Raw genomic sequence first — 14965 nt, forward strand, 5'->3', positions numbered from 1 at the left:
TGCAGATAAAAACTGGTTTATTTAACAGCCACTATATACCAGGCACTTGGTAGGTATTTTCTCACACTTTCTCTTTCAGTCCTCACAACAGCCCTGTGAGGTAGGGATTGCCCCCATTTTACAGATGAGGGAACTGAGGCACAGATATTGAGAGACCTGCCCAAGGAGACCCAACTAGTAATGGTAGACTTCATCCTGCTATATAGCATTTAAGGGGCCTGCACCATAGACAACAAAAGGAATTTGGGAAAGCCCTATATAAAGGAGGTGTTTCAACACCTCCTATCTCCAGGTGTAAATGCTGCCTGTGAGCAAGTCCCATAAAGCAGCAGGAATCATCCTGATGAATGGTTCCTCTTGGGAGGGCATTCTGGGAGGCCTAAAGGTCCCCTACAGATCCACATTTAAATGAGCTGAGGGTTCCAGGCAGGGTTAGGTAGCAACTAGCCAGGGGCAGCTGCCAGGATCTCAGAAGAGAAAACAAAAGGAACTCATGATTCTTACACAGGAAGTAGAGAATTATAGCCCTCTCTGGGGGCAGTGACCTTTGGTGGAAAAACAGAAATGCACACAGGGAAAGGCTAGTTACAATGCCCAGTGCTGGACTAGAGAAAGAGCATGGCCAAGCTAGCAGCAGCCTGGGCGCCTGCTGAGGCCCCAGCACAGCAGAGCAGCAGTGAGAAGTGTGGGGCTCCAGGCAGGAACTGGTCAGGGAATTCCCAAATGCAAACCCTTGGTGGATCTTCTAGCAATTGGAGGAATGAACATCAGACCACTGGGCAAAGGTGAAGTCAGAATGTGCACAGAAATGGGGACAGGAAGCAGGGCATGAGGGGCTGGGGCTGGAGAAAACAGGGCAAGAACTGGGATCAGGAAGAGATGGGCATGCATCAGGGTGAAGTGGGGACTATTCTTCACCATGACCCCATTCCTGAGCACACAGGTCTGGCTGGTGAATGAGTCCCCCAGGGCCAAGAGCAGAACAAACCCCAAATGCCCCTTGCTGGATAGTCTGAAACCTGACCTTTTGTACAGTTCCCTTCTTGAGCCTTGGTGAGTTTTATTTTTCCTTACTGCCCCCCAGAGGACATTTATCTGCTTGAGAACCAAAGACAGGCTGTTTCAGTGGACGAGGGGGTCCTTTCTCTCATCAGGTCTCCATGGCAAGAAGAATGATGGCCAGGGGTGTCTCTAGCTATGGTTTTAGAGTACAAGGTCTCAAAATATGCAGGGAACCACCACCACACAGTGTCCCTCTCCCTGTGGGATGCACACATGGCCTTGTCCTATGAGGGACAGGTCCTCCCTCATCTTGCCTGAGGTAGATGCCGGGGCCCCAGCCCCAGGATGTCGTAGCTCTTGGAGGGGTTCTGGAGACGGACAGGACAGGGGCTTCTACTAGGCGTCTGGGGGAGGGGCCGGTTGGAGGGGCTCAGGAGACATGGCGGATAATGCAAGGGTGGAGACAGAAGGCCAGGGGCCCTTGGAGCCCTGTTTTGAGGGCGACTGGGGGAGAGGAGGCCTGAGGCCCCTGGCTCAGTGTGGGGTAATGGTAACGGCTGGGGGCACCTGCTTGGCAGAGGTGACGCATGGATTCTTCCCGGCTGATCCTGCTGAGAAGGGAAGGGAGGCGCGCCTGGTACTCCTTTCCAGCAGCACAGCCCCTGCCCCATCACCCACGGAGGCAGAAGACACTGCTGCTGGGTGCTGCAGGCCCAGCCAGTGCTTCCTCTGCCCCCTCAGCAGAGAGTGGGCCTGGTTCCCTTACCAGAGAGAGTCGCTGAAGACACGAGTGAAGCTCCCGGGCGGCGTCAGGCTGAGACCCGCCTCTCAGAGTCTCCTGGAACACAGCAGCTGCGTCCTCAAAGAGCTGCGGTCCCCGAGGGATTAGAAAGAGGAACGTTTAGGTATGGGGGGTTGTCAAGGAACTTAAAAGTGCCCCCTTTCTCAAACTGGCCCAGTTCCTAGTACCATGAACATTGTGACACGGTGGTATTCAGAGCTTACCTAGAAAACTTCAGTGTAGACCTGATACCCACCCCATCCCACCCAAATTCCTCCTCTGCTCCCAATTCCAGACCCATTACCTGCAGTCCCATCAAGGCCTTGCCCAGGCGGAAGAGGCCCCGGGGCCAACCGGGCCTCAGGGTAAGGGCCACCTGTGCGTCAGCCAGTGCCCATGCTGGCTGACCCAGCCGCTCATGGCAGAAAGAGCGATTTCCAAATAACCTGAGGAAGACAGAGCGACCACAAGTCCATTGCTCAGCAGGGTGCCTCGCCCTGACCTCCCAGCACAGCGGCCACGCCCCACTCACCGGTGGTCCCGGGGGTTGAGCTTCAAAGCCTGAGTGAACAGGCCCACAGCCTCGCGGTAGAAACCTTTTTGGGCAAAGCTGGTACCCAGCTCTGGGGAAGAGAGAGGGTGTGAAGATTCAGATTGCGCTACCCCAGGGAGGGTGTGGTGAGGAGAGAGAGAGAAAGAATCTCACTTGCTAGCTCCTGGCTCTGTTGTATGGCAGCTGCCAGCAGTCTCAGAGATGCCTAGGGACAGGAGAAAAGTCAAGCAGGACTCAAGGCCTCAGCCTCCCCAAACCTTTCTCCTTTGTTTAAACAGTTAACATTGCAATTAGCATCACCCAACTCATGGAATTCTCCTGGCAGCTCTGCGAGATGCTATCAGCTCTCCCTTCCTGCAGAGGAAACCACCCAGGATCAAGGTGACAATGATGCAGCTTGATCCCAGGTCTCTTAATCCTGGGACCAGAGAACTCCTGCTGGTCACTGCCCTCAACACTTAGACCATGGGACTTCCCAAAGACCTCTGCCACCCTTGCCACTGGCTCCAGCTGAGCTTCTTCTGCCCCTCCCTCACCTCTTCCTTAGGACTCTGCGTGGGGCTCTCTTCTCTTGGAGAGCTATCGTCCTGCTGGTCCATCTTCTCCTGGGGGCCCAGGCTCTTGCCTTGGGGCTCCTGGCTCAGTTCCTTCTCTCTGAGGGTACTGGGGGGCCAATCCCCAACCTTGCGCAAAGCCAGAGACACGAAAGTACTAGATAGATCCAGTGAGTCCTGTGAGCAGAAAGAAAAGGTAGGGAGTGGGTGGAATGAAGTATGTCCTGGAGTAGGGGGAGGAGGGCGTGGGCAGACCAAGAAGGGAAGGAGGGGGCCTCTCACCTCTTCCTCACCACAGCATCCGTGAGCTGGGTTCCCAGGGCTGGATGGGGGACTCCCATCCCCCTCTGGGGTGGCCTCGGCCTGGAGGGAAGGTGGACAGATACAGAGTTGGGATCGCTTTGAGCTGCCTGCCTTCTCAGCCTCCACCTTTCTGGCACTTGGGGCTTAGTATCTTCCTGTCAACACTCACCTTGAGCTCCCCACTGTCCTGCTCCAAGCGCTTCTGTCGCTTTCGGTCCTTTTGACGCTGCAATAATAATAATGACGATGTATTTTGAGCACTATATTTAAGTACACACACACAGACACACACAATTTGTCTCTTGAAACCAATTCTTCATGTGTGTAATATATATTTTATGTCGTACTAGGCTGAGTTTTGCATACGTTATTTAATCCTTGGAACTCTGTGAGGTAGGTATTGTTATCTTCATTTTACAGGTGAAAAGAGAAGACAAGAGAGTCACCAGGCAGATGTCTCACAGTAAGGAGGCAGATTCCAACCCAGGCAGTATCCTGTGACCCTACAACTGCTGCACCACGTGGCCTCTGGGAGACCCTCCAGTCTCTGAGCCCCTTGGGCGCCCCTGGCAAGAGGATCCACTCACTGCAGGCCACCCTGAGTCCTTTCCTGTTCTCGCAAAGCTTCCCTCTTTCGCTCCCCCAACACCCCTGAACTCCCACTCCTTCCGCCCTCCAGCTACCTTCTTCTTGAGTCGCTTCTTCTCTGCTTTCTGTTTCACGCGCTCCTCCTCAGCTACGAGCTCCTCAGCCAGGCGGTTGGCTTCCTGGAGGAGGAAAGGCAGGTGACAGGAAGAGAGAGAATGAGAGAGAAAACAATAGGGAGGCAAGCAGTATGGAAGGCTCTTGAAATGTCCAGATTAGGGGAGAATACAGATATGGGAATCTGGGGGCTGGAAGAACCTGGGGGACAGTCTCACCTCTTCAGTCAGCAGGAGCTTCTGGGGCATGGCCACGTGAAGCAGGCTGTCTGAGCTACTGGGGAAGGACGCCGAGGCCGAGGGTCTTGGAGGGCAGGGCTTAGACCCTTGGGGAGTGTACAGGAAGGACTTTGGGAAACTGCAGTAGGTGCCCAGTCCCTCAGCCCCCTTGTCCCTGTCACTCTGTCCAGTAGTTTCCCCCTCATCACAGAAATGGTCCAGGAGGTAATCTGTCAGGAGGAAGAAAGAGAAGGGAAAGGAAGAACATGAGAGAGAGGAACGTCCGAGGGCCAGCCCTCCCAGGGTCCAGCCTCGATCCCTGGGCCGGGCCCCTGCACTCCCCACCATGGTGCCACAGCTGCAGCCGCCCGCTGCTCCCATCCACATGGATCCGGTGCAGGCGCTGGGGATCACTCTCCACAAGTCTTCGAAGAAAATCCACTATGTCCTGGGAGGGGGAGGGAAGGGGAGGCTGGTGTTGGGGGGAGCTCGGGAAGACAGCAAGGGGCTTGGCTGGACCCCTCCACCGTGACAACCACAAATCAGCAACCCAGCCTGGAGAACGTTGCTGGCTGACCTCCCCCCCAGGCACCCCAGAACACACTGCTCCCAGCTTTCATAGTGTATCACCTCACTACTGGCCGGCCTTCCCAGGGGTTGAGTGTGGCATTCGGCCCGGCCTTCTCTACCACCCAGGATCCCCTCCCCTTGACCTGCCACTAGGTCAGCCACACTGAAGCCCCTGAAATGGAGCCTCCTTACCTGCTCTTCCAGCTATGTCCCCTGTTATATTCTTGAACATGAAAGCCTCATACAACCAACCCTGGAGCTACCTCACATTTATAGGAGTAGAGCAGTTCCTGGCTGGCCTCTCCCCTGTATTTCATCTGTTTCCCCCCCAAAGCAAGATCTCAACAATCATTCCCTTACTCAAAAGCTTCCAGTTATTCCCCCACTGCCAGGGCCACAGGCAGGATTGAATCTAGCTCCTCAGCCTGGGATTTGGAGCCTTCCAAAAAGCTCCCTGGCTGGCTTTTCCAATCTTCCCTTGCAATCCTCCCCTGCCGCCCTCCCTCTGCCAGCAGGCTCCTTCCAGCCTTGGGGTCTTCCCCTAGCAGTCCTTGAATCCCTCCTGCTGAGCTTTCTTCTCACCACATCTTGGCTCACCTCAAGGTCCAGTTCAAATTCCATTTCCTCTCAAAGACTTGCCAGACCCTTTCATCTCCAATTATGTCTACCCTCTCTCAACAAAGCTGTACTCACACAGTCTGTGGTATACAATTTAGAGCCTTACTAGCCATTGCTTTTTATTCGTCTCTTCATTGGTGAGGCAGCATGGACCTGGAAAGAGCACTGCGCTGGAGCAGAGCCGCTTGTGTCCTAGTTCTGCCTCAGCCACTGCCTGGCTGTTTGATTTTGGACAAGTCATTGAACATCTCTGGACCTCAGCTTCCTCATTCACAAAATGAGGCAAGACTCTTCAAGCCCTGGCCTGTACATTCTGTGATTCTAATGAGAATCGTTTCCTCAGTTAGTATACGCTAAGGAGGACAGAGATCGTCACATCCCCGTGTGGCATAATTAGGCCTAAACAGGGCAGACACCAACCAAGTGGTGGCCCACTGACTGAGAGGCTTAGAAGCCACATGAAACTCCAAAGTGCTGACAATGCATAGGCAGCACTTCAGATCACTCGAGGAACAGTCAACCTTCTAAACAATTTTAGATCCAGGGCTCCCCTCAGGAGACAGTCCTGACTCAACAGCATCTTTATTTACACTGCTGGGCACTTTCATCAAGTCTTATTCTCAAATTCAATTTCCTGGTGGGTTTATTTCAACTTCCTAACTAGAACTTAGACACAAATAATGCGTGCTCTAGATACACTTTGAGCAACATCCCCAGGAAGTGCCACTCAAATATATAATGTCTTTTCCTGTATCTTCAACTTCCTTCTTCCTCCTCAGCCCAGGCCAGCCATCAAAAAAAAAGGTCTTCTTTGACCTTCCACCTCTCACGCAAACAGTCTATGCTACTCTCTTAATTCACTACATGACCACACGTGACCTGGCCCCCCAGTACCTTCAGGAATCATGTCCTACCCTCTCGTTGCCCTCCTCCAGCTACTGTCGTCTCCTTTGAAGTTCCTACAACACACCAAGTGCACTGAAAAGCTATCTCAGAGCTTTTGTACTTGCTATTTCCTCTGCTCTTTCCCCAGGGAATGGCTCAATCCTTTGTCTCCTTCAAATCTCTGCTCCAACCTTCTTAGGGAGGCCTTCTCTGACCATTCCTTTTAAAACAAGAAATCGCTCAACTCCACTCAATGCTCCCTCTCCTCCTTCTTGCTTTATTTTTCTTTGCACTTCTCTTATTTGATATACTATATTCTTTATTTATTGACTGGCTGCCCCCACTAGATTCTTCTCATTTATTAAATAGAGGGATTTTTGTCAGTTTGATTTGTCTTCCCAGCCTATGACAGTGCTCGTTTTAGGTGCATAGTTGGTACTCAACGAGTGTGTAATGATGAGTAAAAGCAGAGATTGGTGAGGAGACTATTCTAATAGAGATGCAGTCGGGAGCTGTATCTGAATTCTGTGTGACACAGTGAGTTTGAACTTTGTCCTGTCAGTGATGGGAGTGGACCTGATCTGGGGAGTGAAACACTCAAATAAAATAGTCCTGAGGAAGTCTAAGGGTGGAATGTTTAGTTAGAAGGCCATTACAACTGTTCAAGCCCCAGAGAATGAGTTCTTGAACTAAGGCAGTGGCAGTGGGAGCAGGAATGGAAATGATGGGTTTGATTTAAGAGACATTTTAGAAATAGGTTTTAGTGACTAAATGTGTGAGGTAAAGGAAAGGGAGGACTATACAGAATGATTCTCAGGTTTCTGGTTTAAGCAACTAGATGGAAATTTGTGTTACTAACCAAAACTAAGATTAGAGAAAAAGCAACCAATTTGCAAAGATGATGAATGAACTCCTGGACTTGCGAGTGTGCGGTTTTAGAGCTGACGGAAGCAGCTGGAAGTATAGCTTCCCAATGTGCCCAAATCTGATCCTGTCCCTCCCTCAATAACCCTATCACCTACCTGAGCACATCCAAACTCCAGTGTCGGGCAAGGCCTTTCAAGTCACGTGCTGCCTTCTTTCCCACCTCATCTCTTATGGTTCCAGCCAAACCCTCCACTCAGGTCTCATTTCAATGAGGTTCTTTTAACTTTCCCTTGCCTTACTGTCTTTGCTCCACACTGCTCCCTCTGTTTATAATATCCCTCCCCAGAGAACTAGCCACACCCCAATCTTCAGCCCAGATACTCCCACTGTCCAACCCTGCCCACTTCAAGCATTTATCCCGCAGCGTGGTCCCGGATCCCCGCCCCGCCCCGCCCCCGTCCCTCCCCGCCTCCCGTGCGCTCCTGGAGGGCGGGCCCCAGGCAACGCCTCTCCCGGGCCCCAGAAGTCCAGCGCGGCGCCCCGCCCGCCACGGCCCAGTTCAACACAGCAGCTTGAGAAGAGGCGTGACAGGGCGGGGGCGAGAGTCCCTTTTACCTCTTCGCCGTAGTCCTCAGGACCAAATTCCTTGCAGAGTTTGGGGACAGCAGCGACCCCCAGCGGGCAGCCAGGCCGCAGAGGGCAGTCTACAGGAAAGGAAAGCCGCGGCGCGTTAGGGGGACTCGGGATGGATTGGCCGCAGCCCTCTGCTCACCGCGTGAAGTTCAAAATCTTGCTGAAAACCGATAGACCCAAGTGAGGCTGCCCCGACCCTCCTGGACCCCCTCCCGTCCTGTCACACCTGCTCACCTAGCTTGATCCGCCCCACCGTCTTGGGAATCGGCGCCATCTCCCGTCCACCGTGACCCGAAAGTGAAAGAGTCTGGTATTTGTTGCCGGCCAAAGGAGGAGTAGGGCGGGCTGGGCAGCCATTTTTGTTAGGGGCAGAAGCCTCCGACTACGGAGCGCGAGAGAGTCCAGGACGGTTCCGGAGGCTCCCGGGCAAGAGATGACGGCTGTTGGGGTGGGGCGGAGTCCCGGCTGCAGCGGGCGTTGGGCGGTGCGGGCAAGTGGGACTCATTAGGTTCGTTCCCGACGCGCCGCTCTATGGCCCAGGCATCTCGCTCGGGTGGCCTTCTGCCTCCGCTCGGTCCTGTGCCGCCGTTGCGGTCGCAAGCCGGGAGCGCCGGGGAGGAGCAGTGGGAGAGAGGGCGGACGGGCGCTCTCGGCTGGGATGTTCGTGCCCGGCCCGAGCTGCCGGTTGCCGGGAGCATCCCCTGCTCGAACCCACCGCCCGGCGGAGTTCCCGGAGGGCAGCCGTGGTGGGCGGCGCCGGCGGGCGCGGGAGAGCACCCCGAGGCTGCCGCTGCGGACTGGAGGCAGGAGTCCGCCGCGAGAGGCCCGATCCCCCCGGCGCTGCAGTGTCTCCGGGCCGTGTTGTTGCGGCTGCACCGCGAGCGGGAGCAGCTCCTCCAAGCCCGGGAATGCGCCCGCCATCTCCAGGCGGCCGTGCACCTCCTGAGGATACTGAGTCCCGGCGCGCCGTCCCCTGGCCCCCTGCCTCAGCTGTGTCGCGACCTGCTGCCGCAGCCTTCCCGAGGGGCCATCCTGAGAACCGGTCTTCGGGAGACTCCAGAGCCGCTACTCCTGGCGCGCGCGGTCGGACTAGCAGCCCAACGCCTACATGCTGTCATCGAGATGCAGCTTCGCGCCCTGGGCCGGACGCCTGCCAGCCCCGGCCTGTTGTCCCAACTTGCCGACCTGTTGCTGGTGCTTCCGGCCTACCATCAGCTGCTGGGAACAGCCTTGAGCCACGTTCCAGGGGCGGCGCGCCCTTTCTCCCCAGCGCGTGTGCTATCCCTCCTGACCCAGGAGCGGGGTTGCCAAGTGGCAGGTCGGCTGCTTGAGGCGCTCAGGGGATCCGGCTTACGGGACCAGCTCAGCAGGCAGTGTTGTGAGGAGCAGGAGCTGCTGCCAGGACTCCTGGGCCTGATGAGGGGCATGGAGAATTCAGCCAGCAGTGGACTGGGGCTTGAAGGGACTGGAGCCCTGTGGAGCCAGTACTGGACCCTGCTGTGGGCCGCCTGTGCGCAGAGTCTGGACCTAAGTCTAGGACCCTGGAGGGACCCCAGGGCAGCGGCACAACAGCTGAATAAAGCACTGGATCAGGGTGAGTGGTGGACTTGGGTGGGCATTTGGGAAAGCTGGGGTCCCTTCCTTCTCCCTAATCACCTCACTCACCGGCCAGCCTGACTACAAAAGCAGGTCCTTTAGCATCAACTACCCCTTCCCCGCCTCCCCTTACCCTCACCCTGTGGTTCAGGCTGTAGCTTCAGAGCTTTCAAGGTAAAGTCTTGCTTCCTGCCCCAGTCTTGCTTGAGTCTCGGTGGATTCCTTCCCTCTTTCCCATCATTCAGGGAACCGTGATTGTGGAAAATCGAGGCCTTGTTTGCAGGCTCTAAGGTCATTTCTCCCACTAGGGTCATTTCTGCCTCAGCAGTGTGAGAAGGAGCTGGCTTCTTTGTGTCACAGCCTATTTCATCAGTCTCTTATCCGGAGCTGGGACCAAGGTGAGAAGGAAGGGGCACTGGGAGTGACAAGCCCCAGGTTGCCCCTTCCCCATTAAACCATACCCCCTCATCCTCAGGCTTCTGCCAGGCCTTGGGATCTGCTGGTGATCAGAGCAGCCTTTCTTCGTCCTCTCCTACCACTGAACTTCTGCAGCGGCTCTTCCCTCCTCTCTTGGATGCTCTTCGGGAGCCCAGGTCAGGGCTGCTCCTCTGTCAGCCTTCAGGTGAGGGAGTTGGGGAACAGAACAGTTGAGGATATCTCCTTTATTCCTCCACTCTCTTCTGAAGCCTGCCTCCTCCCAGACGTGCTCCATGATGTCTCAGATACTTGTCCCTCCCCTCCCCAGGTCCTGTACTCCTTGCTCTGGGGCTCTGCACCCTGCAGACAACCTTGCTCTGGTTTTGGGGCAAAGCTCAGCAGCATTTGGCATCGTGGGCCCCAGGTTCCTTCCTGCCTCTCATCCAGAAGGACTTACCTGTGAGTAGCTGGGGATGGGGAGGGGAGCAGCCTAGGCTAGGCTCAGACCTCATATCCTGTCTCTGCCAAAGCCTCTATTGCACAAGGCAGAAGCTCTGTCTAGCCTGGCAGCAGAGGAAAGCTTGGCCCTGGAAGTGGAACAGCAGCTGGGCCTGGAGATCCGGAAGCTGACAACACAGATCCAGGTGAGGAAAGTGGGGACCCTGACAATGGCCAGCTTTGGGGTTAGTGTGGTGGGTGGTGGAGGCAGAACATCTCAGTGACTTGGAATCTTTTTGGAGTCTGCTAAATTTATCTTGTTTGCTTTGCTTATTTTTTGTTGTTTTTATTATGGAATATTTCAAAGGTAGAGAAAAGAGTATAATGGACCCCATATTCCTACCATAGAGGCTTTAACAATGATCAACTTGTGGTCAATTTTGTTTCATCTATACATTCTACCCGCACCATACCAGGCTCTCATTTTATTATGTTAACAGCCACTGATGACCATTGCCTAGATCCTTGATTTCATTAGGGGGTGCAAAGTGGTGATATTCCAATTCTATCATGCCTTGTTTGTTTGTTATTTGGATTACTCCCATAAAGTGAAACTTGCCCTCCTTAATTATTTGGTTACTCTGAGTTATATTTGTAGAGAAAAAAGCAAGATAAATGATTCCTTTTATTTACAAATTTTGAATACAATGTTTCTCCTTTTTTAAACATGTAATTTGTATCTTTGTTAAAGTAATACACTCCATTGTTTAAAAGTGAAGTAGAATATTACTTTAGAAGGCCTCTAATGAAAACATGGCACTTTAATTGCCCCCCACTCCTACCTCTGACTCCCGTTCCACTGTGGTAATAACCTTCATCTACTCTTGGCTGTTTCTTCCAACATTTATTTTCTTCTAAATTTATGAAAAAATTACTATGCTTGTATTTTAATTTTCCACCATTTTGCACATTATCTGTTCTACTATGAAAGATTTCTCTCGTTTTCTCTTCCTGCCCAAATTTCTCCTCCTTGCCTTGAATAAGGGCATAGCTGTAGAGTTCAGTCCTTGTCCCTCTGCTCCTTTCTCTCTGCATTTCTGCTTACCCACAGTGCCTTGGTGCTGTGGACTGCCCCCTCCCGCCCCCCAGTTTAGACCTAATCCACCATGTGCATCTGCCTGTTGGGCATTTCCACCTCCATTTATTGCTGCTTCCTTCAACTCAGCGTGCCCCAGAGCAGGCTCCTCGAGTAGGGTGGACAGTGGGGTCATGGGAGCTCTTAAGAGGGAAGATGGTAGCATGTGGTGACAGAAGCTCCATACAAGGCCTATGGCTCGAGCTGGTGCCTGGGCAGCCTCAGAGGAGTGCCAAGAGGTAGGCAGTTCGTATTCCTTGGGGGAGCAATGGGGAGATAGCCTGACCAAAGCAGAAGCTCCCTTTGTGTATAGTGTGTATGCATGTGTGCATACATCTGGGATGGCGCTGGGGGACTATGGAGGAGTAAGCAGAGTGGTATCAAGTTGTGGAGGGCACTGAACACCAGTCCACAGATTTGGAGCTTTATCTCATGAGTGATGGGGAACGACTGTAAGAGCAGAAGGGGAACAGGGAAGACGGTGATGGAGTTCGATCCAGATATAGTGGTTACGATGGAAGGGAGGTGAGGAGAGCTAACATGAGAAGGGTCCAGCTCTTGGCAATTGCGAGACAGAGCAAAAGGAACAGGGACATTGTGTTCACTGTATGAGCCAAATACTGTGCAACGCTCTCTGAAGTCTCGCTCCTCTGCCTGACAATGGCACTGTCAGGTGTCTGCTCTGGGCACTCCACCATGCAGCACTGGGATGAACAAGAAGAAGCTGATGTTGTGAATTTTCTCCCCGGCTGGACTGTAGTGTCCCAGAGAGAAAGACTGTCTCATCGTGTGACCTGTGTTTCTTGGGTGTTGAGTGCAGAGGTTCCTCACCAATATCACTTGACAGGGGTGATTTCTTTGGCCTAAATAAGGAAGAAGGGGGTGCTGATTTTCAGGAGAAGAGAGGAAGAGTTTAGATTTAGATAGGTTGTTTTCAGGATATGTGCCAGGAACTACATGGGCTCCATAACCACCCCTATGTTTGGCCCCCCTCTCCTCAGGCTTGCTGGCCTCTAGTCACCTTTTCTTTATAGAGCTGCACCTTTTCTTTATATCCCATTCATTGGAGTTCTCCTCCAACATGAGCTGTAGAGATCCTCTCTTTTTTGCCATCCCCTCCTCCTCCAAAAACAAAACCTATCAAACCAAAGAAACCAAACCAGCACATGGGCTTATTCTTGCTTTACAGGCTCCACTGCTCTGGAGAAATGCAAGTGAGCTGGAAGAACACTCAGTGTAAGGACGTCCCAGAGGCTCCTGAATCTCAGTTATAGTCATTGCTCCTCATTTACACGCAGTTCCTGCCTTCCTTTCATAGGTGATAGCCAGAGATTATAGACTCCCCTTTGTTTCTTCAGCTTCTCCCTAGCATTTGCTTTTGAACTTTGGTCATGGTGAGGGTGTCTGTTTCCTATTAATGTTCTCATAGAAGAAAACCTGGAGGATTTCCATCCTCTGAACCAAGCTGGGGAGAGCAGGTAATCCTAGTACAACTGTCCATAATCTTTTCTGGGTCCAGACCTTTTGGAAAACCCAATAAAAGCTATGGCATCTCTCCTCAGAAAATGCCTGAGCTCATACAAGTACACATATAATTCTGTTCTGGGATTTTATGGATGCCAGGTTAAACACCTCAGATTTAGAAGAACATCAGAACTTGACAAGTACCTAACAGATAAGCCCCTTTTATTTTGTCCCTATTCCAACAGCTCCTGCCTGAAGAGTCACTACGTCTCTTTTTTCAAGAATGTCATAAACAAGCTACACAGGGCTTTGAACTTCACATGCCACGGGGTCGGTACTGGCGGCATCGTCTCTGTCCTGGTAACTCCTCATTGCAGCACCCCCAGGGTCCCCAGGGGGTAAGAGTATTCCAACCCCTCCAAATCTGGATTCTGCTCGTCTCTCTCCATCCTTCTCGTCACCTCCTATGTCCCTCTCCCCCTCCGGAAATCATATTTTCTCCCCCCAAACACTCCATTAGGGGCTCACTAGATCTCTATAGCCTTATATCCTGTCCTTTCTCTTCTCTCACTCCAGAACTGCCCAGCATTCCTAGTGAGTATGCCGGGTTGGTGGTCCGCACTGTACTGGAGCCCGTATTGCAAGGATTGCAGGGGTTGCCACCTGAAGCCCAGGCCCCTGCCCTTGGCCAGGCGCTGACAGCCATGCTGGGTGCCTGGCTTGACCACATTCTCACCCACAGGATCCGGTTCAGGTGGGGAGGAAAGGAGGCAGGGGCAAGGGGATGAAAGGAACTGGAAAAGGGAGGGGGAAAGGGGACAGAGCAGTTTGGAGAGACGCGGGTCAAGCGGCCACATTGTACCTCGGCCTCCAGCCTGCAGGGGGCACTGCAGCTCAGACAAGACTTTGGAGTGGTCCCAGAGTTGCTGGAAGAAGAGCGGTGGGGACTGACCCCTGAACTTCGCCAGAGTCTGCTCAGGCTCAGCATATTCCAGCGGCTGGATGGGGCCCTGCTGTGTCTATTGCAGCAGCCCTTGCCCAAAACTCAAGTCCACAGAAGGCCTCCCTGTTGCTGTGAGTCACTCCCCCTCCCCATCTCCAGATTCTCTTGACCCTCCCTCACTATTTTATGTGCCCCACTCCCCATACTCATCATTGAGCTGGTTTCAGCGACCCCCCGCAGCCACCTGCCTTCCATTCCTGCCTTACCAGGTGCCTGTAATGAAGTCCAGACCTTAGACTTGCCCAGCAGTAGCCTCAACAGCCTGGAGAGCTTGGAACCCCCTCTTCGGCCTGGAGCACCCCCAGCCCAGACAGCTCAGCTGCTAAGCACGCTGTGGGAAGGGGGACCTAGCCCCCAGGTTTACATGGTGGGAAATCAGCAGGCCTGGCTTGCCCTGAGGCAGCACCAGCGCCCCCACCCCCGTTGGCACTTGCCTTTTCTTTCCTGCCTGGGGACTAGTCCTGAATAGTAAGGAGGCTGATGAGGAGCCAGAAGGTCAGAGCCCTGCATTTCTGGCTGGAAAAGCCCAGGCATTTGGAACTACATGTTAAAGAAGCCTACAATTGGAAACAGGAAGAAAGCATACCTGAGAACCACAAACTACACAGAGCCTGGACTAGCAAGCTAAGAATCCAAGATCACTCCAGTACCAGGAATCCAAGTAAATGGCAAAACCACAGCCTGGAAGCTGGAGGTCAGCATTTCTGAAGGTTCAGGCCTAATTCCCCATCAGTGAAGCCATCTCAGGGCTAGACACTGGGAGGACGGCTATAGGGTTGGATCCCAGGGGAGAGGGAAAGAGAAAAAGCAATAGAAAGCAGCCTAGATGCCACTTCCTCTTAAATCCTCAGAGCCAGGCTAAACATAAAGTTAATTCATCAGGAACCAGAGGTGAAGTAGATCTTTCTATGGCTGCATCAGCCCCAAGGGCTGTACTACCCTGTACTCCCCTCCCCATTATTATTTCAGCCATTGAAGCATACTGAGCTGTAGGACCTTCACGATTAAGCTTTGGTTACTCAGAGTTCAACATGTTCAATCTTTAATTACCTGAGTGGGGTTTACCCCCTGGTAGGTACATAATCCCTGGTGGTGGTGGTGGTGCCCTCTCCTTGGAAGGGACCAGCACTTAATCGGGCACAGCAGGGTATTGAAGGGGAATGTATGCAGAAGACGGATGTTAACGAGCCAGGTGCAAGTGGCTTCTGCACTGTTTAGTGTCTTCA

General features: G+C 53.2%; 2 protein-coding genes across 3 annotated transcripts; one reads left to right on the forward strand and one right to left on the reverse strand.

Annotated features, from left to right (window-relative positions):
• Positions 1-8099, reverse strand: TTC31 (tetratricopeptide repeat domain 31). Of its 2 annotated transcripts, none has more exons than XM_019750323.3 (13): positions 7921-8099; positions 7669-7757; positions 4459-4561; positions 4114-4343; positions 3877-3960; positions 3363-3419; positions 3173-3253; positions 2873-3067; positions 2490-2541; positions 2316-2406; positions 2088-2229; positions 1769-1870; positions 1-1610 (listed from the first exon to the last, which is right to left on the reverse strand). In XM_019750323.3, exons 1-13 carry the CDS (start codon positions 7958-7960, stop codon positions 1308-1310), a joined length of 1569 nt encoding a protein of 522 aa, XP_019605882.3. In that variant the 5' UTR covers positions 7961-8099; the 3' UTR covers positions 1-1307. The 2 variants fall into 2 exon arrangements, with proteins under 2 accessions (XP_019605882.3, XP_019605881.3); XM_019750322.3 differs by having other exon boundaries at positions 1-1613.
• CCDC142 (coiled-coil domain containing 142) lies at positions 8060-14433 on the forward strand. Its single transcript, XM_019750321.3, has 9 exons — positions 8060-9280; positions 9591-9680; positions 9758-9904; positions 10028-10158; positions 10230-10343; positions 12982-13096; positions 13313-13490; positions 13611-13810; positions 13949-14433. The coding sequence occupies exons 1-9, from the start codon at positions 8218-8220 to the stop codon at positions 14206-14208; spliced, it is 2298 nt and encodes a 765-aa protein (XP_019605880.3). The 5' UTR covers positions 8060-8217; the 3' UTR covers positions 14209-14433.
• The last annotated feature ends 532 nt before the right edge of the window (positions 14434-14965 follow it).

Source organism: Rhinolophus sinicus, chromosome 2, assembly GCF_057876585.1.
Source record: "Rhinolophus sinicus isolate RSI-liver-muscle chromosome 2, RSI-T2T, whole genome shotgun sequence".
Lineage (NCBI taxonomy): Eukaryota > Metazoa > Chordata > Mammalia > Chiroptera > Rhinolophidae > Rhinolophus > Rhinolophus sinicus.

Coding starts and splice junctions, on each gene's coding strand:
- TTC31 (XM_019750322.3), bottom strand. CDS start 7,960: ATGGCGCCGATTCCCAAGACGGTGGGGCGGATCAAGCTAG. Junction 3,254..3,362: donor AGGACAGTGGGGAGCTCAAG/GTGAGTGTTGAC, acceptor CCTTCCCTCCAG/GCCGAGGCCACCCCAGAGGG. Junction 2,230..2,315: donor CTCAACCCCCGGGACCACCG/GTGAGTGGGGCG, acceptor TGTCTTCCTCAG/GTTATTTGGAAATCGCTCTT.
- CCDC142 (XM_019750321.3), top strand. CDS start 8,218: ATGGCCCAGGCATCTCGCTCGGGTGGCCTTCTGCCTCCGCTCGGTCCT. Junction 10,344..12,981: donor AGCTGACAACACAGATCCAG/GTGAGGAAAGTG, acceptor CTATTCCAACAG/CTCCTGCCTGAAGAGTCACT. Junction 13,491..13,610: donor ACCCACAGGATCCGGTTCAG/GTGGGGAGGAAA, acceptor CTCGGCCTCCAG/CCTGCAGGGGGCACTGCAGC.